Source organism: Phaenicophaeus curvirostris, chromosome 9, assembly GCF_032191515.1.
Source record: "Phaenicophaeus curvirostris isolate KB17595 chromosome 9, BPBGC_Pcur_1.0, whole genome shotgun sequence".
Taxonomy (NCBI): Eukaryota; Metazoa; Chordata; class Aves; order Cuculiformes; family Cuculidae; genus Phaenicophaeus; species Phaenicophaeus curvirostris.
In genome coordinates, this window is record NC_091400.1 from 3,503,620 (window position 1) to 3,526,892 (window position 23,273).

The 23,273-nt window shown below is 38.4% G+C and overlaps 1 protein-coding gene across 3 annotated transcripts in view; it reads right to left on the bottom strand.

The window, feature by feature from the left end:
- Positions 1 to 23,273, bottom strand: part of RHOBTB1 (Rho related BTB domain containing 1) — a 48,199-nt gene that overhangs the window by 2,315 nt on the left and 22,611 nt on the right. For 2 of the 3 annotated variants that reach the window (XM_069864368.1, XM_069864367.1), the window contains exons 4-9: positions 9,526 to 9,711; positions 6,855 to 7,822; positions 6,310 to 6,428; positions 3,863 to 4,013; positions 2,128 to 2,216; positions 513 to 618 (exon numbers count right to left, since the gene is read on the bottom strand). In XM_069864368.1, coding sequence (XP_069720469.1) covers positions 513 to 618; positions 2,128 to 2,216; positions 3,863 to 4,013; positions 6,310 to 6,428; positions 6,855 to 7,822; positions 9,526 to 9,711 — 1,619 coding nt within the window. Of the gene's footprint in view, positions 1 to 512; positions 619 to 2,127; positions 2,217 to 3,862; positions 4,014 to 6,309; positions 6,429 to 6,854; positions 7,823 to 9,525; positions 9,712 to 15,276; positions 15,333 to 23,273 lie in introns of all 3 variants that reach the window. The other variant, XM_069864369.1, reaches the window with a different exon arrangement.

The following is a 23,273-nucleotide window of genomic DNA, read 5'->3' on the forward strand; positions in this document are numbered from 1 at the left end:
GCTTAAAAAGAAACAATCAAAAAGACCCCAACAAGCCAATAAGACATACAAATCCCAGAAATGTCTTGAGTGTCTGCAAAAAGCTATGCAGCTAATCATTTATCCAGTCCCTATGTTAGCTGGCTTTTTGAGGATTCCACCAGTTTCCTCATATGTCTGAGTGTGAAAAGACTTTGAAAGTGTTTATACTCAAGAGGCCTTAGTCCACCAAAGAGTGTAAAGAAGGAAGACCTTTACAGAGCATATTTTTCATTACAGAGTCTGAAAAAAGCTCTGTTCCTTTTAGCATTATTGAAATAGGTAAGGGACATAATGCTTGGCCAGGAATCAGGCTAATGATTATGACCTTTCTTTACAGACGAGAATAATTTATGAGTGTTACTCAAGATAGTACAGAGGCTCAGTCATATGGTTTAGCTGTCTGAGCTCATCTATGTCTTCATCATTAAACAATTGGGTGGGGAGGAGGATGGAGAAAACTCATGAAAACCGGGGAGGAACGTTGCCCATACCTGAAGATTTAGCTTTGATTTCCTTGCGGAATTTGGAGCAAACACTGTTGTAATTGGTGCAGATGTAGTGCAAGCACCAAGCTGCCAGTTGGTTAGCATTATGAAACTGTAAAGAAAAACACAGAGCTTATTCCATTTCTTGAGGTTATTATTTATTTTACAGCACCAATTAACAACTAAAGCTAGTATGGTCTCCAGCGGATTGTATCTGGCAGCAGTCTCCCAAGCATACAGGGGAGTTTTTGAGGTTGCAGTAAGGCTCTAGATGCCCTAATGAACTTCTAAGATGCACTAGACCTTCTGCTGGAACAACCAGTGGCCCAGAAGGCTCATGAATAGGAGTTGAGCATGCACAGCATCTGGTAAAACATATTCAGTCCTTCATAGGATCTGACCCAAGGCACGCTGGACCTGAGTTTTCTGGTATGATTGTACCAGTCATCTATCCCTATCAGTTACTGCAAACCCTGTGCTGAAGTAACTCCCTGGAAAACTACGCTAATGGACAGAATTCAAGCATTACTGAAAGCTCAATACAAAACCTTGTGTACAAGGTTTCCGTGGTTGTAACATAGCATAGCTAAAATGCAAGTCAGATTGAAGAGCATGTGTCTCTACTTTGGTGCTCTGTCTACCATGATCTTCTCAGGTTATAAACACATCATACTGATATAGGTACTGGGCACAGATGATATCCTAACAGCAGTTAAACATATTACTTCTGTCTTCAACCAAGAGGAAAGCCAAAACAAAATGAAATACCCTTCATAAAATTGAAACTTAGTAAAGCGAGCTGCCTTTTCTTGGAACGGGTTCAGTCCTGTTTTTGCAATAGGTATTGCAAGAGAGGCACTTGAAAGCAGCTGCAGGAAATCTTGCATGGTGGCCAGCTTGTGCTGTATTTTAGTGCTACTTATATGCCAGACTTCAAACCAAGCTGCACCCAGATCATCATTAGTGTGAAATCAAGAATGATAAAATAATAATAAAAAAAAATTAGCTTGCACTACTGTATTTGATAGACTGCTGTGTCACTCCTTTCAGAAAACTGAGGTATGTAGTTTAACTGTGATCTGGACACTCTCCCTTTTCATGTTTTATGGGGCCTCAAGAAACACTGAAATGCGTTCAAACACAAAGAAATAGAATTTACACTCTCTCTGAACTATCAGATGATTGGCTCTGAATAGACAGTCTAAGTGTCAAGTCTAAGATCACAAAAAACGTTGCCTTTGCAAGACAGGTCTAAATATATCTACAAGAACTGAACTGAACGGAATGCAAGGATCAGTCACCATTACAAAGCTGAACAGCTTCATTACATAGCATTTCATATTACACAGCCATGAGAACGTGGGCTTGGAAGCTCAATAATCACGAAAAACTAAAATATGTATTTGAAAGGAAACTTCTCCGAGATTACTTAAATAGAAGTTTCACCTTTGAACTAATTGAAAAGTCTACTTCAAAAGAGAAGATAAAACTAAGTTTTATTGTCAGTCACTCTCAGAACTGCAGACTTAGCCACTTAGAAACAATGCTCAGAACCAGTAAGGTGCTATAAGCAAGTCCTGTACCTGCTGAAATATCTTTAAAAAAAAAAGTGCACACTGACCTGTGCCAATTCCAAATAGGATAGTACTTCTCCATCTATTGCAATGCCGCTCATGGAGGCTTTTGTTAGCTCTTGTACTGCATGCTGTTCTGTTAGAGGAGAAAACTCATCACTCACATGGGAAACAGTCACATTTCAAGGTCAGATCGTCCACAAGTAACAATGAACTAAGGAGGCCTGTTCTCTTTCCACCTAATGCTAACTAGAGCATTAGGAAAGTGGCACATTCATTGAGATATTCTAAGCAACTTCTGATTTGGGTGAAGCCACATTCTGGCCTTTAGAGTTGTGGCTGGAGATTCTTTATCATATGAAGATTGGCCCCTTTGCCTCAACCCAGACTGTTTCTGGTTTCACATGCAATGCTTATCCCTTTCTTACAGAAAGTGAGCCTGCAATTAACCACTTACTGGAGGACAAAGTTCAGCAGCCACTGGTTTTTTTGTCAGAATGAATTGGTGCAATATTCAATATAAGTTAGAAATAGTTATCAGCCGTCTCTTTCGGGTAAATATAAAACCAACAGCTAATTTTTTTGGCAACAGTGCACTTGCCATTGCATTGTGGATTTACTAATGAGTATAACCATAGCACTGATAAAGAAAAGCTCACTTCAGATCTTCTTCGGATTCTCACATCAGTCATTCCTAGGGATCCAGATGAATGCTGACCAGCTCCTCCAAAGTCACTTCAATTCAAGAGTCTCCTTAACCCTTACTTAGAACCATTTCCCAGAATCTTAGAGGTTTCAGTGGTTTTGGGGAAATGTTAGCTGATTAAATTCTACTGGGTTCAGTTGTTGGCAATTGCCTTTGGACTGAAAATTATTTCATCAAGAATTAAATGGAATGTAATATTCTTAATACTACATGTATATTTATGCTGCAACTACTTGGAAAATAACCAAGATTTCAGTTAAACTGTGCATATAAATCAGGCAATAAAGATTTGGTCTGTCAGAATCGGTACGTACAAGTGAAGGAGACTTGGGATTTAGTATGTGATTAAATATTGCCTAAATGTTGTCCTGTAAATACATGTAACTTTGCTTCATCTATCTATGAGTTTTGGCCTTGGCCATGTCTTCAGAACAATGCCAAGCTACATATATAATCAGAAACAAATAACAACAAAAAAATCCTGGAGGTCTCTGTGTGTATGGATTTAACTTTAAGACTAAATAGAATCCAATACTGTAATTTTTTTCTAAATGGGTGATTGAAAAGGTTTTCTTCCTGAAATGAGGGTTGAATCCCCATGTATATACCAAAATATCCAATTCTCCTCTAGACAGTGGAAAGGGATCCAGACGGCATTGCTAAAAAACATGATCATCTAGATCAGTTTTGAACTGGCTCACTTACTCTCTCTGAATAGCAGTGTATAATGGAGCACTTCGCTCATTTTGTAATGGAAAGACATCCTGTCTTCAGGTAAATCAACAAGAGTAGATTTTACAAACCACAGACATTATATCAGTGCTAAAGAGGGGGTTTACTCTTTCTATTTTTAATTCTTCTGTGTTGTGAGCTGGTTTAGCTCAAAACTAAAAAAGGCAAGAGAAAGGCAAATACAATCTTCTAAGTGAAAATATAAATTTGAATTACAAGATCCCTTGCAGGAAAAACCCGAATATTTTCCCTGACACTTAAGACAATCCTGTGTGTTCCAAATATTAAAATACATTTCAAGCATTGCAGAAGGCACTGCATTGGAAAAGGCCACAAATTCTTACCTGCCAGTGCAACCAGATGAGGAAGGCAAAATCTATTTGCCAATGCTATTAACTCAAGTGTGTCCAGTTCCTGACTGGAGAACAGTTGCTTGGTATACAAGTAATCTAAAACCGCTTGCATGGAAGTCTTGTTTATGTTGGGAAGAACTACCTGGAAAAGATATTAAGAAGATACTCTCTAAAAATTAAGACCTTTTCATATAGAGGCCATATTTCACTTCTGCCACTTTGCTGGGCTGTCATTTTTTCTCTGCAAGACATTCCAGAAATGCAGGGAAAGTATTTAAAAAAAAATAATTCCCATTGAACTTCAATAAGCTGCCAACAGGCAAGAACACCTCCTGAATCTCCTTTGCCAGTTCACATACAAGCAACTCTACCAAGTTACTGGAATTGGATCCACATCAAATATTGAATCTGTTCAATGCTTTCTAGCCTGTGAATGGACTGCTTTCTGAGATAAATAAAGCCCCTGAGTCAAAGCTCCCTTGGTAGACTACTTGAGGAGCACGGTCTATCTGTTTCTGGCAAGGGATATTCTGGGGATTCTGAGAATAATAGAAACCAAAGGATAACAAAACCCCGCACCCTTCTCAGACTGTTTATAAATAACCAAAACATCCAAGTAAATGATGGTTGGGAAGTGACTGAGAACGGAATAAATGGGGTAAAGAAAATGTAAACAATTTCTGCCACACACATGTAATTAAGCATAACCACCACGTAATGGAACTACTAAGCCTAGGACAAAATCTCTCTAATTTCTCACGAGCACAGCCCTTCAGGGAAGCCTAAAAGAAGAGGAAGGAGAGAAAGCCTCATTGTGACCTATCACAGTAGCATCTCAGCTACAGTTTGCACATATGATCCCTCCTCTAAAGAACAGGGTGAAACTTACTCTTGCAGCAGGTAAGTCTGCTTGCAGTACCTAAGCTAGTTGATCTCATTAATCAGCAGTTTGTAATGTACATCATAACTCAAGAGACGTTGGCACTGGAGAATGCACTGTGGCATTCTGAAGAACTTACAGTAAAAAAAAGTAGTGGAGCAGAAAACTAATGAAAAATTATGATGAGGAATTAAATATACATGGAACTTCATCTGGCAGTTTGGAAGCAGTCAGCGCATACTTTCTGTTAGAAGGGTGTTAATTGTTGTCATGTAGCTGGTTGTTAGCTTTTGAGGGCTTGTGAATTTTTCTTTCAGCTCTGGGACAGTGGGATTCAAATCCAGATCTGATAGTGCTAAACACGAGCCTCTTATGCATATCAGTCACTCTGGGAAGTAGCTCAGTTCTCCATGTAAGAGGAGCTAGTTGTGAAACTCATTCATTATTAATATTTTCTTTTTAGTGCAGAGAGCCATAAATTCAATGAATGAGTTCATAAAATGCTGTCTCCCAAATAAAGAAAAATTAATGGTTTTATTTTTTGTAAACCATTCATATCTCCCTATAGTTTAAAACTTCCAAAAGCATTACTGAATGCTTTAAACTCAACAAAATGGAAGCTAAGTTTTTTTAAATTGGAAAGATGAGCTAAGACTGTTAAGTTAATCATCAAAATAGGTTGGTAGAAAAAAAATTTACATTCTTCATTTCCAAACGTTGCTTACTAGAATTAAGCCATGTATTTTTAATGAACCACTTGTCGAGCACACCTCTGGGAAAGGAATTATGGTTACAGCTGTATTAGAAGCAACAAAAATTGAAGCAGAACACAATCTTCCAGAATATTAAACAGAACCCCCCGAACTCTTCATATAAACAAGACTCATATGTATGGAAAAGAACAAGAAAACAAAAATCAAAACCTTGGTATGGGTAAGACACGAGAAAATATTAGCAGAGTGCTTAGAATTTGAAAAACACACCATGAAGGCATCTGAAAATACAAAGCTTCTGCTGCAAAATCTTAAGTCAAAGCATTCAAACAGCTTATACTGCATTTTATACCATCTTTATTTAAGAGGACAAGCTGATGTACTAGAAAATCTGAGCTTGTTTCTACTAAAGTAATGCAAAGCCAGCCCCCTTCTTCAACCTTCCATGTTCTTTAACTTATTTTTCCCTTTAATTCCTTCAATGCCCCTCCTCCATGTATACTTTGCAATGCTTCTGAATGTAGAAATATATATTCACACAACTTTAAAACTTATTTTAAAGAAATTTACAAATCCATATTTATTCCCCCCCTTTAATATTTTAAAGGATTTCAGCTTCAAACACACGTTCCAGCATTGGAGGAAGTCTCGTGCCTTGCAGAAAATGTTATTCTCCAAGCATCCTAATTTAATGCCTTAAGAAAAGGACCCTAGGTCTGCAAGGGAAGAATAAAGAATCATTCTGGGGATTATTGCAACCCTTCAAATAATATACAAAATGATGCTTCCATCACCCTAACTCCATCAAACGTTATAAGCAAAATGGACAAAAAAAAGACACATACCTCACTGTTTAAGCTTTCAATAAATGATCCTCCAAACATAGCAGACATCCATTCACAGCTACAGATCAGCAGTGGCTTGTGGGCATTTATGGTTCCGTCATCCAATTTAAATGTCACATCTGCCATGGGAACAAAGAAATAGGCATGCGGCAAGTCTGCATTTCAAGTGAAACGGTGTCCCAAGGATGTGTGTTTCACTTGCACATTGGTAACCAAGGACTTCCTTCACTTCCCATGATCCCCACCCTGCAGGTAACTCTAACATTTTATACAGTTAAATAAACAGTCTCACTTAAAAGATGGACATCAGACATTCAACTTAATGGAAAATTTGGTCACTTATTTAGGAACTTGTTTGTTGATTTTGAGAAATAAAATTGCTGAATCCAAGGTTGGAAGAGTCGGCCCCGAGTAACACTATAGTTTTGGGCTCTTTCCTCCTCTCAGAATGATGTGAGCTGTCAGTTTTTGAAGTCTGTGAAGCAACAGTAACATGAATGAGAAAATAATTACCGCTTTTCTTGTTAAAGAGAGTTTTTACTCACCAGAAAATGTCCCTTTGCAAAGGCACTCTTTTATCCGATTAGCTTTTCTGACATGAAATGCTTTTGTAATCTCCTGATTCATGAAGGCTTCTTTATTCATAATATTCTCCACCATCATTCGCAAATCAAACACTTCTAATATCTCAGCAATCTGAGCCAGTTTTGTGAGATCTTTTTCGTTCTCATCCAGTTGCCCTGTGTATAAAAACTGCAAAACAGTTTTAAAAGGTCCGGCCTGCACAGATGAATCCATTTTTACCACCGTTACAGGACATGTCCTATTGGAGACAGGATTCACTTGCATTTCCTTATGCATACTAACAAACCCCTTACCCCAGGATGACAAAGATCTTGCTGCAGAATTTGTTTCAGCAGGTTCAGGTTCTAGCACGTTTAAAGAGTCATTACTTTCTGGTGGGGGAATTTTAACATCAGCAGATTTCAAGGATGTCTCATCACTATCACCACTTGTCTCAAGGTGACTTGTCAGAACATCCTTATTTGTATTTTCTTTATTACACTGTGTTTCATGCAAGTCTTGACTTTCCTCACATTCCATTAAGAAAAGGTCATAAAACTTTGAAGAGGAGGTAGCTAGGTAAATTTTGTGAGCAAAAATGTAGTCCTGCTCCTGGAGAACAAACATAACATCTGCACACAGTGGTCTGTCCAATAAATATCCAGCTTCAATCATGCCTGGTATGGGACACTCAGGAATTTTGATAACTGGAGGAGGGGCTTTTGGAGGTAGGAATGGAGCCTGAAGCAGAGGTTTTTGGACCTTCTTCAAATGAGATTTCCAGAACTGCAGGTGTCTTCTGGAGATCAGGGCAGCTCTAATTGCATTGTCAAATACATCTTTAATCCCAAACTGGTCAAATACACTGGTTTCGTAGTACGGTATCCCCAGTTCCTTGGCAACCTCTCTGCCTCTTTCTGGTGGCAAAATGTCTCCTCTTTTTATTGGCCTAGAGTTAAAAAAAAAAAAAAAAAAAAATCTTCTCTCACACATGATCATCACAAAATTACTCTAGAAGGCATGGAATTTTACAAAGTGTCTTAGCACCAATTCTGAGATAAATATCACTCTAATGAAACAAAATCTAAAATTAAGCCCACAAAGCCCTCTTGAAGTCTACAACCATGACTCCAGAGTTTTAGGTTGGCACATACTTGTCATTTTGTTTAAGTTTGGGGGTGTCTTTGCAGTGTTAATATACATAGAAATCACTTGCACAAAATGGCACAAGCCTTCTCTTTGTTAAAGAGAAATTTACAGTAAGGAAATTTATATTATGCTTGAGAACTTTCATTATTTAAAAAACCTTCCAGCATCTCCTTCTACTCAGATACGTTGTCAGTATCTTTCTTTGTATCCATCATTTAAACTCAAATGGAAATTCTCATGACATAGAAACGCCACAAACATAGCTAAATATGAAATGAGAAATATTTAAGCTGATGTTTTTCAAAGAAAATCATAGTAGCCTACGACAAAAGTGTAACTGGACACACTTCAAAAGAGAGGCCTGTTTTGGCTGTAGAAGCATTATTAGGGAACTTCTGAATTTCCAGAGCAGCTCTAATACCAGGCTTAGGGTAAACAAACCAGAAAAATGTCTGGGATAGGATCCATTTCCCCCACAATAAATCATCTCACCAGAAGACATGACCCAACAGTGTGTTCTCTGAGTGTACCAGATTGGGGAGAAACAAGCTGGCACAGACTAAACACACTCCCGACAACAGCTTGCTTTAGTTCCTAGCTAATAGTCAGCTCAGGTGGCAGAAGTCTGTGCTAGACAGGCAAAGCACTGATTAAAACCTTATTAATGGTGGAATCAGAAAGCAGGATTAAGGCAGAAGAAGAATTTTGAGTTTTGAAAAACATTTCCTTGTAAAGAGTCAACTAAAAAGCTCACCCAACCCACACAATGAAGAAATGTTTAATAAACAAATAAACCTATGAAAATCATATTGCTGAGCCAAGAATTTGAATGCAATGCAAAGTTTTCTAAGAGTCAATGAAACAGTAGTTCAATCCCTTTCATGAAAATTTTTTACAATACAGTCTTTAATTACAAGATCCTGGATATTATTTCCATGAATCTGGTCTCATTCAAATTCAGATACAAGGAGGAGATTAGAAGTGAGTACTTGTGGGACTGTTTTGCCCAGACATGTGAATGCTCTTTTGAATCTGGAAAAAACAAAGCTGTTCCAGAATAACCCCAAATGCTCTTTTAATCTCAAAACTTTAAAAGAAATTATTTGCAACCACTTTATTTTCTGCCACTATCTAAGATTGCACCTAGAAAAAAAAGAATTATTGTTAATTAAGGAAACTTTGGTACAATCTCTCAGTTCAAAATAGTACCTGAGAGTAGCGACAGGGTAGGACATGAAACACAGTTTCAGAAGGAGAAAAGCATATATGAAAACCCCCAGTAACCATTATTTACTTTATCGTAGCATTAAGGCACCCAAACAAGTTAACACAAAAATATTGTAGGAAACAGTAACTGTGTGTGTTAATGAATTAACAACTCGGAAGGCAGAATTAAAAGGAAGAAAGCACATACATATATTCTCATTTTACAGAAAAAGGAAACTAGGCTCTATCATATCTCTATTAAAGATATGGTAATTCTTATTTTTGTTTAAAGTTTACCTTGCCAAAGGCCGCCTGGCCCTGTTAACAGCCTCAAGATCTGCATAGCGGAGATCAAGCTGGCACCCCACCAGAATAACAGGTGTGCGAGGACAGAAGTGCTTGATTTCTTGATACCACATTGTTTTCACATGATTCAGGGAATTAGGATTAGCAATTGAAAAGCAGAGAACAACCACATCAGACCTGGAAAGGCAACAAGAAAACATCCAATTAAAACCAACAAACACGCTTTCCGCTACAGCTTCACCTATTTTCATCACTCCAGATTAAAGCTACTCAACAATACACTTCAAAAGGTGCGCTGACACTCAGATGTCAGAATACATGTTATTGGTGCAGAGGTTTGATGGAAGCTACACATTCCACCACAAAAGCATGGGAGCACAAAGCCACATACCTAGGAAGCGCTGCCCCTCTGCACCTAGAAATGATCCTTACATGTATGAACAGAGCACTGAGAGGACTTGCCATTCTCTACTTTTACCCTACAGTTATTCACAGGCTGTTATCGCTCAGGAAATAGTTTTGCTGAATGGACACTTAAATTGCAATTAAAAAAAAATCATCGGTGCTTAGGAATTAGAAAGGAGTTATGCAAAACTTTGAAACAGCTACACAGGCAGACACAGATCATTTCTGAACTTGCCATGGATGAAAACCTTTACTGCTCCATTTGAGATACTGAGCCAGTCTCCTTTGCAATGCATTTGCACAGCAGTTCTCTAACTTTTTTTGATAAATAACCTGTTAGAAGGGCAAATTTCTGCAGAATGACCACTCCTATAATATAAGCAAAAATGAACATTACGATGAAAGTAAGGTCAATAAGCATACAATAGGACAGTGGCTCAGATCAGAGTAAGCATGACAAGCTTTCAAAGGTTTTAAGAAAGCAGAAAGTACTTAACTAAATAAACTGGCTTTACAAACTGTAAGTATGCGGATTAACGTTGACAGTTCATCTACGTAACTCTTGCCAGAGCTAACAACTTATGGCAGAGAAATGCTTGAATACTTGTCTCAGGGCATGCCTAACTTGGGGCAATTTCATTATTTATAAACTGGAATAGCATGTTACAAAACAGTTTTTGAGCTCTTGGGTCTCTCATGGGAAAAAAAAGAAAGAAAGAAAAAAAAAAGTTGAATTGAAACTCTTTAGAAAAATTGAGGGAAAAGTACAATTTGAGCATGAACTTACTGCTGCAAAACTGTCAGAAGAACAAGCCCAGCAAAACCATGTCTGTCTCAGTTCTATTATTCTTTAATTTGGCATAAATGTGTTGTGTCTGCAGTTTGTGTAATGGATAAAGCAGCAGCAGTGAATCATAAATTCACTTTTTAAATAATGAAATACTTCCTCAGTACTGATGCTTTTTACATTTCACTGAGGGCACAGATACAGCCGTCAAGACCGTTTCTAAAGATAGCTGTATACAATACAGGTACTGCTGGAAGCACAGATTTAATGCAAGAGAAATGTTCCTGCTCCAAGTTTGTATCTTAAATAAACAGCAACACATTTTTGTCACATCCAGAAACAAGACCTTTTCAAACTGGAAGTTATCTACTAAACAGTCAAGTGGTAAGCAGGTCTGGTCTTCTACATAACTGAGACAAACATCCTTTAAACTTAAGCTTGCTCTATTCAGGGTCACGTAAGAGTAAAAAAAAAACTAAGCCCCAAAACCCATTTGCTTAGCTCCCACAAAGAAGAAATCAATGCTAGGATAAAAAAAAAAAGTTACATATATTCTAACCTGGTCAGTTGCTGCTTAATTTAAGATCATCAAGACTGCCAGAGGCAAGCGTTGGCTGGTCCTAACTATAACTAAGCACCTTAGAGAGACAGACTGTCCTGTCCTTCAGAAATTAATACCTAAGCCAAGTAATTACAGTCACGAGTATCCAGCCCTCCTGACTCTGTAAAACCACAAGAGACACATGACATCTCTCAGGAAAACAAAAGGCACCAGAACTCCATCAGGAGTTCACAGGCAGGAGTTGGCAACAGCTCACCCACAGATCTGGGGTCCTGAAAAGAGCCAGTGATGATGCATATGATTTATCCTGTGTTAAAAGCTGGACTTTCCCATAAAATAAACATCCTCAGAGTTCGGTACTGAACTGGGAGAAATATCTCCCTGTACCATAAACAGGATGGATGGGATATCACAGGGTCGTGACAGAGTTCACACGCTGAACCAGCACCACAGCTGGTCTGCCGGCTCACAAAATACATTCACCTTATCATAATTAATTTTTCACTCAAGCCATAAGCACAATTTGCACTACTAGTACAAACCAGAGACAGTAACACATGAGGAAGATTAACTGTCTATATAGGATTGTGAACATTTGGGGAAATCCGTCCTTTGGAAACTTTAATTAAAATACCTACAATTCCTCTTAATGCCAAAGGCACTTTTACAACTTGCTAAGGCTTCAGTATAAAGTTCAGTTTGACATTTGTTCATAAAAGGCAGAACCTGTCAGGTTAAAATAAGACATTAATATTTCTCAAACATTAAAAATTTACCTGTTATTTTAATATTCTCAGGGAACATAAAAGGATAGGTTTTTAAAAAAACTAATTTACTGCCATTTTTGTGCAATTTCATAACTTGGGCATGAGAAAGGATGAATCAAGCTTATTCTGCTCTCTTCTTTCTCTCTGCAGCAATATACTCAAAGCTAGTGTTGGGGTGGTTTTGGTTTGGTATTTTTTTTCTAAAAAGAGATTTCATAATCACTTCCCAGTAAATTTCAGGAATGGTTCAAGAAACACTTCCATAGACTTCAACATCAAAAAGTGCTTTAGAATTTCTCTGCCACATTCCTCCAAGAGCATCACCCAACTGAGATGGGCAATCAATCAGGCACTGTGTGCACTCACCTTTGTTAAACACAACAGAAGCGTGTGATTACTTTTATTGCATACACTGATGTTTGGTACTGAACTACCACAAGAAATAAAGATAAGTACTACAAATAGCAAAAAGAAATGGTAGTTTGGATATCCAATGCATTGTCTTGTAGATTCAGCAGTACACGTTAGATATGTGTAACTGATTTATTCTTACATTCTGGTTTTTACAGGTTTATCAGAAATTGTATATCATCAACTCTTATTATTTAAAATATCTGAGCATACTGAAGTATCTCCAAAACTCATAACTTGTGTGACTTGCTCTAGCATGTGATCAACCACCAGTATCACCAGAATAAAATAACAGGTTTCTTTCACTCACTGGGGCTCCAAACAGGGTAGAACACAACGTAGATGTGTGGAACTTGGCAGGTGGAAAAGGGGAAAAGATTCTCTCAGCTGCAGGCAAATCAACAACCACTCACACATCTGTCACTTCTTGGTTGACCAGACTCCTGCACTGGAGTCTCTTATTAAAGCCTAAGAACAATGTAAAAGCACTTCAAATGCTCCTACTGGAGTCACAGAAATAATTGTTAATGGAAAACATACACATGTTAAGTCAGCACAGTCTGGTCTAAACATAGTTATGAACTACCTATAGGAGGCTTCTGGGGGCGAAGAACGAACCTTACCACCATTCTGGAAACAACCCATCCTAACCTAAGTATTACCTCAATTACCATCAATATTTTCCCAAGTTGGATAAGAAGAACTTTTGATGGAAGCAACCAGCTGGTTTTAGACTTTAGAGAATGAGAAGAAACCCTCCAGAGAACCAAATCTCGGGAAGGAATCAGCTCCTGATGTGCTGCCATCCTGTGAGCTCCTAGCGTGTGAGTTATGAACTGTATCGGATGTACAGAGAGCAATACAAGTTGCTGTCAAAAAGCAAGTGGTATAGCACTGACAAAGACAAGTCAACTTTAAATTATCAGTCTCAGGCTTCGGCAGTAGTCAAGCTACAGGTAACCATTGTAACCACCTGGAAGTTACTCTGCAATGAGAAACTTGTGAGTTTGGGGAGAAAAAGCAGTGTATTAGCTATATAACAAGCCCTTCTGATGGAGCTGTTAGAAACAGCAGAGACATTAGTATATTCAGACTAGAGCTGTTCTGCGTAACGGAGCAATCCACTGGTTTGGGACCAAAATGGTGAAAGATTCATCTGCTTAGATGCTACTGTGTTCCAGAGCTGGTGTAGGGAGCTGCTCTGCAGATGTACCTACGCACCACGATGCTGATCCATCTCTCAATGAAAAACTCCTACATTATTTTCCATCTTCCCTAATGCCCTTACTTTAGGCAGAACTTCATTGAAACAGCAATAGTAAATTATCTCATATATTCCATAGCAAGTGTGTTTAAAAATTTAATGTTTTAGTCTGAATTTAGACTTATATACTGTGGTGCTGCCTGCAAATATGCTAACATAGGTTTGTGCCTCATTAAAGAAGCAGGCTGCCTGCAGAAATGTACACACTGCATTACTTAGGAAGAAGTTGTTCCCCCTGGTTTATAATTTACAAGTTACTGGGAAAAAATGCTGTATTAAAGAATTGCTGGTCCTGTGTATAGGGTATCATTTGCCATGTAGTCATGGCATAATATTATTGAGTTTGGAAAGAGGAAGAAATAAAGCTGTGAGGAATAAAGAATGTGAAAAGGAAATGTCTCTGAGCTGGAAATCAATGCAGGGGTTGGGAAAGATGGAAAGGAGGGAGAGTGAACTTTATCACCATGCTATCTTGTCATCTTTCTAGAGGACAAGTCAAAAATATGTATTTTGTTTTAGAGACCTTAAATGAGACCCAAGAGTTAAAGCTGACCAGATCAGTTTAAGGACAGTCAAATTACATTTTCATGGACAAGAATTCTGTTGCACACATTTAATCAAATCAAACTTTAAGAATAGACTGGGTGAGGAGGGAAACCCACCTCCTCCAGTGGTTTTCTTGTACTACAGTCTTTAGTCGTCCCTGTGTTTAGATACAGCTTTTTCTGAGATGAAGCAAAGTTGAAGAAAAGAGGTCTATTAGAATTTTACTGAGCAAACAACTTAGTAGAGGTTAAACCAAATCATTAGATTCTCTTAATTTACCAGAACAGTTAATCCTTAGACATTTGTTTATCAATAAAAAATTGTTTTGCTTATACTCCTTCTGCCTTCATTTTTTTCTTTACACCATTCCCATAACTGTCCCAAAGTTCCTCAGAGACCTGCATCACAGCTGAACTTAACCCACTTGAAACCAGAATTTGAAAAGAGCTACCTCAAGTGTCCACCTGCACAGTCCTTCAACCACCTGAAAGAAAAGATCATGTAGGGCAGCAGCCTGAGTGCAAATACGAGCTTCCAAGTTCCCAAACACAGTAGGTTCAGGTGATACAAGGCCCTCTAAGATTTAAATTAAGAATTCACAGTGGAACAAAGCCCTGCTACATCTCCATGTCAATCCAGATACATTTTGAAGAGAGATTCACTCAGCTATACATTTTTCATGCATGCATCTCATTGAGCTGAAAATAAAACTGTGCAGACAAGCCAGGCTGATAATGTTTTAAGTGGACTCAGTTTTTAGTAGATGCAATTGCAGCCATCACATGAAATGGGAAGAAATTCATTAAGTGATTGGTGAGCATAACAAAATGACCTGAAGACGAAGGACTTACGTGCACACACTCAAAACAGATGAGGCTAGAAAAACTAAAATGCAGGGGGTGCCTGGCATGTGAAGAACTGAAGATATCCAGGCAAGGCAGGGCAAGACCATGCAGTGCCCTGGATGTGAGCAGGAGAATCAATTAGTTCTATACTTTACCGACAGCAGTGAAGCTTCTTAAGAACTGGTGTAATGTGCGAAACTTTCAAAAAGCCCTGAAATATATTCAGATTTTGTGGTGAGTAGTATGCAGATCTGTTTCTAAAATTTCTGTAACATCATTTTCAGTAGGAAACAATAGTATCAAAAAAGAAGATAAAGCTACATTTAAGAAAATAGCATATTTCAAGACTGTGCTTCAAAAATGAAGACACTTTTCCCATACATTCCTTACAAATAATACATTCTTAAATGCCATGCAGTTTAAAATCTCTTCTATTTCCTTTGAGGCGTTCAAGGGAAAATGGTGCATTTACAGAGGATGACAAAAAAAAAATTGATATCACAAAGAATGATTAAAATATCTCATTTTTCATTGCAAAAACCTGTAAGAGCTACTCATTGTACAAATGCCTGACCAGTAATAGTGCTGGAAAGAATGACAAAGCTGTGCGGAACAATGTAACAAGAGGAAAACAATTTTATTCTTAACTTAAAGGACTGCTTACACAGTCTTGGAATTTGGTTCATTTTATTGCTGGCTATAACAAGTAAGTGTGCCCATGATTCTAGTTCAGTATTTACGTAAGAAAAATTCCATCTTAGTGCTAAATAGAACTTTGCAGTTGGAACAGCCTGCCTGCAAGGTACCCTAGCACTATTCTGGGTCAAATTTTGCTAGTAGACTCTGTAAAACTCTTTGAGTCAGGTACATTTGCAGCATACACATGCATCACAACGTACCAACACCAGCCTTTTTCTCTTCCCTGGAGCAGAGATCTCAGTTACTGCATTTCTAACACAGCAACAAAAATTCTATGGTAAATAGTATTCTAGAGGTCTAACTAACTCAATAGTCAATTGAGCCTGAAATACTGAAATAAATATTCTGAGTATCACATGCAAAGCCAGGTTTTATAAAAATAGGTCACAAAGTCTGAACTCCAAATCAATGGAGAAGGATGAAAGAAAATGATAGAGCAAGAGAAGGTACAGGGGTAGCTGGAACACATCTGATCAACCTGGGGCAAACACCAAACTCCACAACATCATACAAAGGGACTGATAAGAATATAGCTGAAAATGTTTTTGTAAGACACATCTCAATTGACTGCTGTCTCCAGACAGCAGTCAGAAAATAAAATAATGAGAAATAAATTCGCAAAACAATGGAGAAAACAGAAATATAGGAAAAGGTGGGTTTTTCAAGCTTACTTTCTTTTTTTGGTAAGGAGGCCGCTTACAGATGAGAACTACATGCTATCTCTCTACAGAGAACCAACCAATTTTCATCAAAGATATTGCAGAAGAATAAATGAAAGAAGAAATGAAGGTCTTCTTTACTCCTGGCCCCTGCCTCCAAAAATATCCAGAAACCAATGATCAATCAGAAAAACACATTGAGTATAAAAGAAGAGATTTAGTTAAACATCATTTAACATCATTTGAAACAACATGTTTAGAAGAAAGAAATTATTTCAAGGAAGGGGAGGGATGCAAATGATGTAAATGTTGAAAAGGAAAAAAAAAAAAAGAGAGAGAAAAAGGAAGATCCAAAGCCAGGTCCCACAATTCAGCAAAAGCATGATTCGTGATTAGGACACCAGGGACAAAACAAAGACTGAGGAAAAAAACCAGAGAAGACAAAAGAATGATAGGGTCTAGTTTCTATCCAGTATAAAAGTGACATGTGAAGTCATGGAAGACATGAAAACTGATCATTAACAGATGCTAGACACATCACCTTCTCTCGAAAAGAGAGAGAAACATGGACTTTCACACTTTTTGCTTTCTTTGGGCTGTCACCAAACCCATCCTCCTCCTCTTATTTAATTAAAAAATTAACTATCCAGAAATTTTAACTGGCAAGTTAAAACAGAGGTGATCAATGTCCCAAGCCTGTCAGTGTTTAAGAGGCATTTGGACAATGCCTTTAATTACCTGCTTTAACTTGGTCAGACCTGAAGTGGTCAGAACTAGATGATGGCTGTCAGTCCCTTCCAACAACAATAATCCTGTTCTAGTCTAGCCTACTCTACTCTGATATATGTATCAGGAAATCCAGACTGAGAACCCGAGACTCTTGAAGTAGAAAACAGCTCAAGAAATCCACCTAGCACCTATTCACAAAGAAATAATTCCCTAAGATCAAGCTTTTAATGGAAAGTCACTTCCCAGGTATAACATTTCAAAAAGGTTTTCAATGTGCCTTGCAGTCTTTTAGATAGATCCCAGATGTCCTCTTTCCACCCAACCGCTAACTTAGGAGAGTATGGAAAAATGGAAGATTATATAATACCACAAATAACATTTGATACATACTTTCTCACTCCAGTCAAGGAAGGCTTAAAGCATTAAAGGCGTCTATTATAGATAATCATATATACACCAAATTGAGCCACAGATCCTACCAAGAGTCATTTGCCACCCACCTCTTTAAAGGAGGAAGGATTCCTTACAGTGATTCTATAGCAACCCCTTTCTACTCACAATATGGAATAACGGTGGGATGCAGAGAAGAAAAGTAGTAGATCTGCATTAATTTAACCAGTTTAAGTGTATAAAGCATATACTTTCCCACTGAATGAGCAAAGAAGTCTCACATGTTAATGTAGATAATGAAAGAAGAAAAATCTAGTGCATACACACACCACATCAGAATAAAATTACTTGAGAATGCTACCTCTCTGCAAACCTCTCTGCTTATTCTAGTCTTTCTTGGGGCTGATCTGGGTTGAACTCAAAAAAATCTTCACAAATATAAAAAAAAAAATCCCTGATGATCCTCTCCAACCCACGCCAGTAAATGGCTCCTAAGACATGTGGGAGGTGGAAAATTACCGTAACATAAAACCAACAACAGCAAGACTGTAGGGGAAAGTGGGGGCTTTCACTCAAAACACTTCTGAAACTTTGAACCTTCTCTAAAGGAGAGGAGCTGCTGGTCCGTTCTCAGCTTAGACACAGGCAGTGAGTGGCAGAGGGCACTGATCTAACTAAAGGCAAACCCAGATACTTTGTGAAGAAAGACACCTTGCCCTAATCTCACTGAATTTGCGGAATGTAAATAACATTTTGCATCCAACTTACCTGGGTTTTGTTTTTATAAAAATACCATCACTTTCCTTTAAGAAAAAGAAACAAAAAACTTGAACCCTACAGAGATCAGTGGAAGTCTTTAAATATCAGTGATAAACCTCTGTTCTCATGGACACTTCAGCAGTGTTCAGAAGGTGTATTTCTATGGCTTCAATTCTATCGAAGTAACTAGTTAAGGGAATTGTAATCACACAGAAAAAGACAAATGCATGTATTCCTCTGTGTACATACAATACCCACAAGGCTTAAGAAATCCGTTCACACGAGAGGAAATACCATAAACATATTTTAAGAGGCTCTGTCAGCAGTCTCACAGCAAGGCTCATTCACATTTGTAAGTCACAAGGAGAAATCTGTTTTCTGTCCATGCTGCATGAACAGATTTTGTTTGGTCTACAGCTCATATTTAAGTTGCAAGTAAATAAATCATCCCGGCTGAATTAGCCAACAAACCACATTTATGGTATTGAGAATAAATATTTGATCGAGGCAGAATTAACTCTTCAGATTTGTGCTCATATTTACATACATTACAGCTGCCTGTATCAAAAAAACAGAATACGTAGGATATTTATCAAATTGTAATCAAACATGTTTAGCTGAAAAGAATAAAAAAAGGATGGAGAAGGAAAAAAATGCAAGCTGGTCTTTTTCACATTTTGCTTTTAGAATTAGTTTGAACACAATGACATGTTGATGTTCTCATTCAAAATCAAATTGGACAGAAGGATAGAGGACAGAGAACCCTGAGAAGCTGAAACAAATTAGGATGTTTTCATGTCTTTATACATGCAACTGTGCCTCCCAGGGAAACTGGTACATAACAACTTGAGCTTTATATGAAGTTCCCACCTTATCTGCACACTTAGAGAATACAGTAGCACTGAGACTAGATTGTTATTAAACAAAGAGTTGACTAGGAGCTGGAAATCAATATGCTAATCATAACAGAGACATAGTAATTTTAAAACATTTTGGAGTGATTTTGCATCAAATGAAACCCTACGGGACAATATCAACAAATGACTGTTTGGCATCATGTAGTGCCTAAGCTGAACAGAACAGGATATTTCTACAACTAAAGCACACACTATGGTTTAAGGAAAAAAAATATGTCGTGTTATAAAACTGCAGCAAATATTTCCATAAGTCCCTCCAGCCACATTCTCTTCCCTCCCTTAAGCTGTCAGGAATTGTTTCCTAAAGCTCACAGAGGATTGTGATTATTAAACTAAACACCACAGTAGAATGCAAGCTGGATCTCACTCTCCATGCTCCCATTTTAAAGGCTGTCAGTATAAACATTAAGTATTCCATCCTCAGCAGCATTCAAATATGTTTCTCTTTTTCTGTCACACAAAAAATAATGGAAACCAGGTTCCTTTTGTCAATTTCCTTATCTCCTGTCATGTTTCTATCTGTGAAAAACAAAGAATTAAGAAGGATTTATCTTTGCTGCAAGTCCTATTAACTGTTCACCCTGACATCTACAGGATAATCTATTTGTGTAACATTTTGTAAAACTGTATGGAACAATCTTTTCCATAAAGCAACAGGTGGATTAATGACCTGCTAGGTCTTGTTACACCACGTTTAGGACAACTAGAGGTCTTGGCTAAGTGTTTGCTGAAATAAGACTTCCCCTGCACGAGGGACATATAAAAACACAATATTGATGGTAATCAAAAGGCTGTTATTAAATGATCTTTCAGACAACCAGAAACACAGAGCACTGATAGGTGTAGCCTTCAGCAGTCTGGCATAAAACAGGCCTTTCGCTATACTGCTAGATTTGACTCATCTATGAGTAGACTGTAGTTCAGCATTCGGAGGTGATTTAAAATCAGTTCCTATAAACGTGAACAATTAGTACGAGAAATATCTTTTAAAAAGCTAAAATAGATAAAATACTAAACAGTTGGTTTTAAATGAAATATTAATATGTTTCAAACAATGAAGTACCTAATCAGTGCTTTCAATTAGGAAATTTTACAACTGAAATTCTATTTATGAAGTAGTTTCTTTCGGGTTTCTAGTAACTTTCTGCATCAGCAAATGTCATGGTTTAGCCCCCAAACCAGCCACAAAGAACAATGTGACTGTTTGCTTATCCCTCCCTCCCAAAAAGAAGGTGGGATAAAAACAGCTCAACAGAGCAAGCAGATGAAAAGAAAACACAATAACAGAATATACCAAATGGCTGGTACACAATCCAAATTGTTCACCACTCAAACTGATGACCACAACATGCTCCTGATCACAAATCATGCTGTGAATTACAGTGTGAAAGAAAACCACACCATGGGTGGAGGAAAAAGCCCACCACGTGCCATGGGGCAAAACACCAAAACATGCTGCAAAACTGAAAACCGAGCTGCCCCAAACCAAAGTTGACTGCCTCCACTTACATACTGGACAAGATGTTGATGGCACGGAATATCTTATCAACCACTTTGGTCAGCTGCCCTGTCTGTGTCTCTTCCCAGGTTCTTGTGAAAATTAACTCTTCTCCTGCCAAACCCAGAAAATGAACCCTTTCCCAGCTGGAACCAGGACATGATTCTCCTCTTATTCTATAACATCTACATCACGCCCAGATCTTACACTTTCCAATTCGTCACCACCACTTTTACTGTCTTTTCACACACACACACAGAGATATATCAGTCCCTCAGTCCATGGGCCATCCCAAGCGTTGAGTTCATTTAGTCCATGATCTTGTGCTCCATCTGTTCTAACGATCTTTCAGGGCAGGCAGAAGAGATGGTGTGTGGTGTTGGGTTGTTGCATGCTGCATCCAGAGCCTGCAGCTGGCGTATCTGGCACAGCCCACGTCCACAGTCCATGGGCTGACAATGCTGATCTTGAATAACTTGCTGGATGCCAGCTGCTGAAGACAGTTCTGGTTCTGTTGCTGCTGCACTTTGCTCAGTTTCATCAAAGTTTGGTCTTTGTTAATCTCACTATAATACCTTTGATATGACACGTATCAATCATAGAAGTGATGGCCATGGTGCCCACCTATCCGTTTTCCCTTTCCTTTCCCTGAAGATGCTGCACAATATCAAGCAGTGTTTGGTAGATACTGGCCAGGGCCCAGCACAATGCAGTAAGTTGTGCCTCTTTGGAAAACCCACAACACTTTTCTTTCAAATAATCCATCACTCCATCAGGGTCCTCTAGTTGTTTGGGAGTGGAGTTCCAAACGACTGGGGGTGAGAAGTTCTCTGGTTACCTGCCCATATTCTTAAACACGCCACCCAAGCGTATCAAGCTTTGGGGCAGATCTCTGGGGCAGATCTTCTTACAAAACCTTCTCACAACTCTAAACAATATGAGACCCGTTCAGCAGACATAGCAATAAGGGCATGCTGGCTCGAACATCCCAAGAATACAAAAAATTATCAAAAGCTGTTGTAACTAGTCTAAGGAAGAAAGGTGAGGTGAAAGAGGGAGTGAATGTATCTCCCTCAGCCTTCCCCATAGATCAAGTGTGATTACTAACAAATTCCGAGAGATGGCGCCTGAGGTATGGAAATGACAGCAGTGCGCATGCATATACCAGCTGAACTGCATCATAGGTCAATATTACACAGGACAGCAAAATGATAATCCTGATCTTTCTCCCAAAGGTGATAAAGAACACTACAGAAAACACATAAAGCATGTGAGCTTTTACATAACGCAACCACGTGAGCAAACACAATATTGTGACCAGCAACTATTAAAATAATATAACGAATGCTTACAACAAATTTGTTTTAACATGACCTGGTCATATATGTCATTATCCCAACCCTTCCTGTCCCACGTTAGATGCCAGAAAGGACTATCATGGTTTAGCCTCTAAGATGGCAACAAGAACCATGTGGTTCCTTGGCTTAGCCCCAAGCCAGCAACAAGGAATCACAGCAGCTGCTCAGTTAACCTTTAACTCCCTCCAGTGGGATGAGGAGGGGAATCGAAAAGAAGATAAAACTCATGGGTTGGGACAAAAACAGTTTAACAGAGCAGCAGCAGAACAGAAAATACAATAATAACATTAAAAGAATACGAGGTCTGACACACAAACAAAAAAGGAGGCTGTGCCTGTAACACTTCTTATTTAACTAATTAAGAAAATCAACTAGGAACACCTTCAACATAGCTCCCCATTAAGCTGACACAGCTACATACAATGTTGCCAATGTTAAAAGCAATTTCGGAGATCATCTTCTGAAAGGCTGTTGAGGATTTATGTAATTTTTGCTTTCACATCTTTTATTCACAAAAATTGGGCTCCTTTGAGCACTGACTTGATCTTTGGGAAGAGGCAGAAATTGCAGGGAGCCAGGTCTGGTGAATAGGGAAGGTGTTCAAGGGCAGTGATGTTTTTAGCTAAAAGCTTCACAAAGTGTTGTGAGTTGGTGCACACTGACATTTTCTGATGAAAACATCTGTATTTGAACATGCGTCCACTCATATTGAATGGAGAGATTGAGTTGAGCCTTGTCTCACTCTAACATGTTCTCTAATCATCTCTTTGTCTCTCCCCTCCTGCTCTTTCCTCACGAGCATTGGTCTCATTTTTTGTGTCAGATCTGATATACAAAACAGCCAGTACACAATGCAAGTTGCTCACCACACAGAAATCATGACTGCATGTGCTCCTGATCCAGCATTGTGCCGTGAAAAACAGTACAAAAGAAAACCAGAGTACAGGAAAAAAACCCCAAAACCATGCTGCAAGTTAAAAAATAACTGCTGTGAAAACATAAACCAAGTCCAGTTACCCTGAATCAGAATTGAGTGCCCCCTCTTATCTACTAGAGATGGCATTGATGGCATGCAATATTTCATTGGCTAGTTTGGTCAGCTGCCCTGTCTGTGTCTCTTCCCAGGTTCTTGTGAAAATTAAC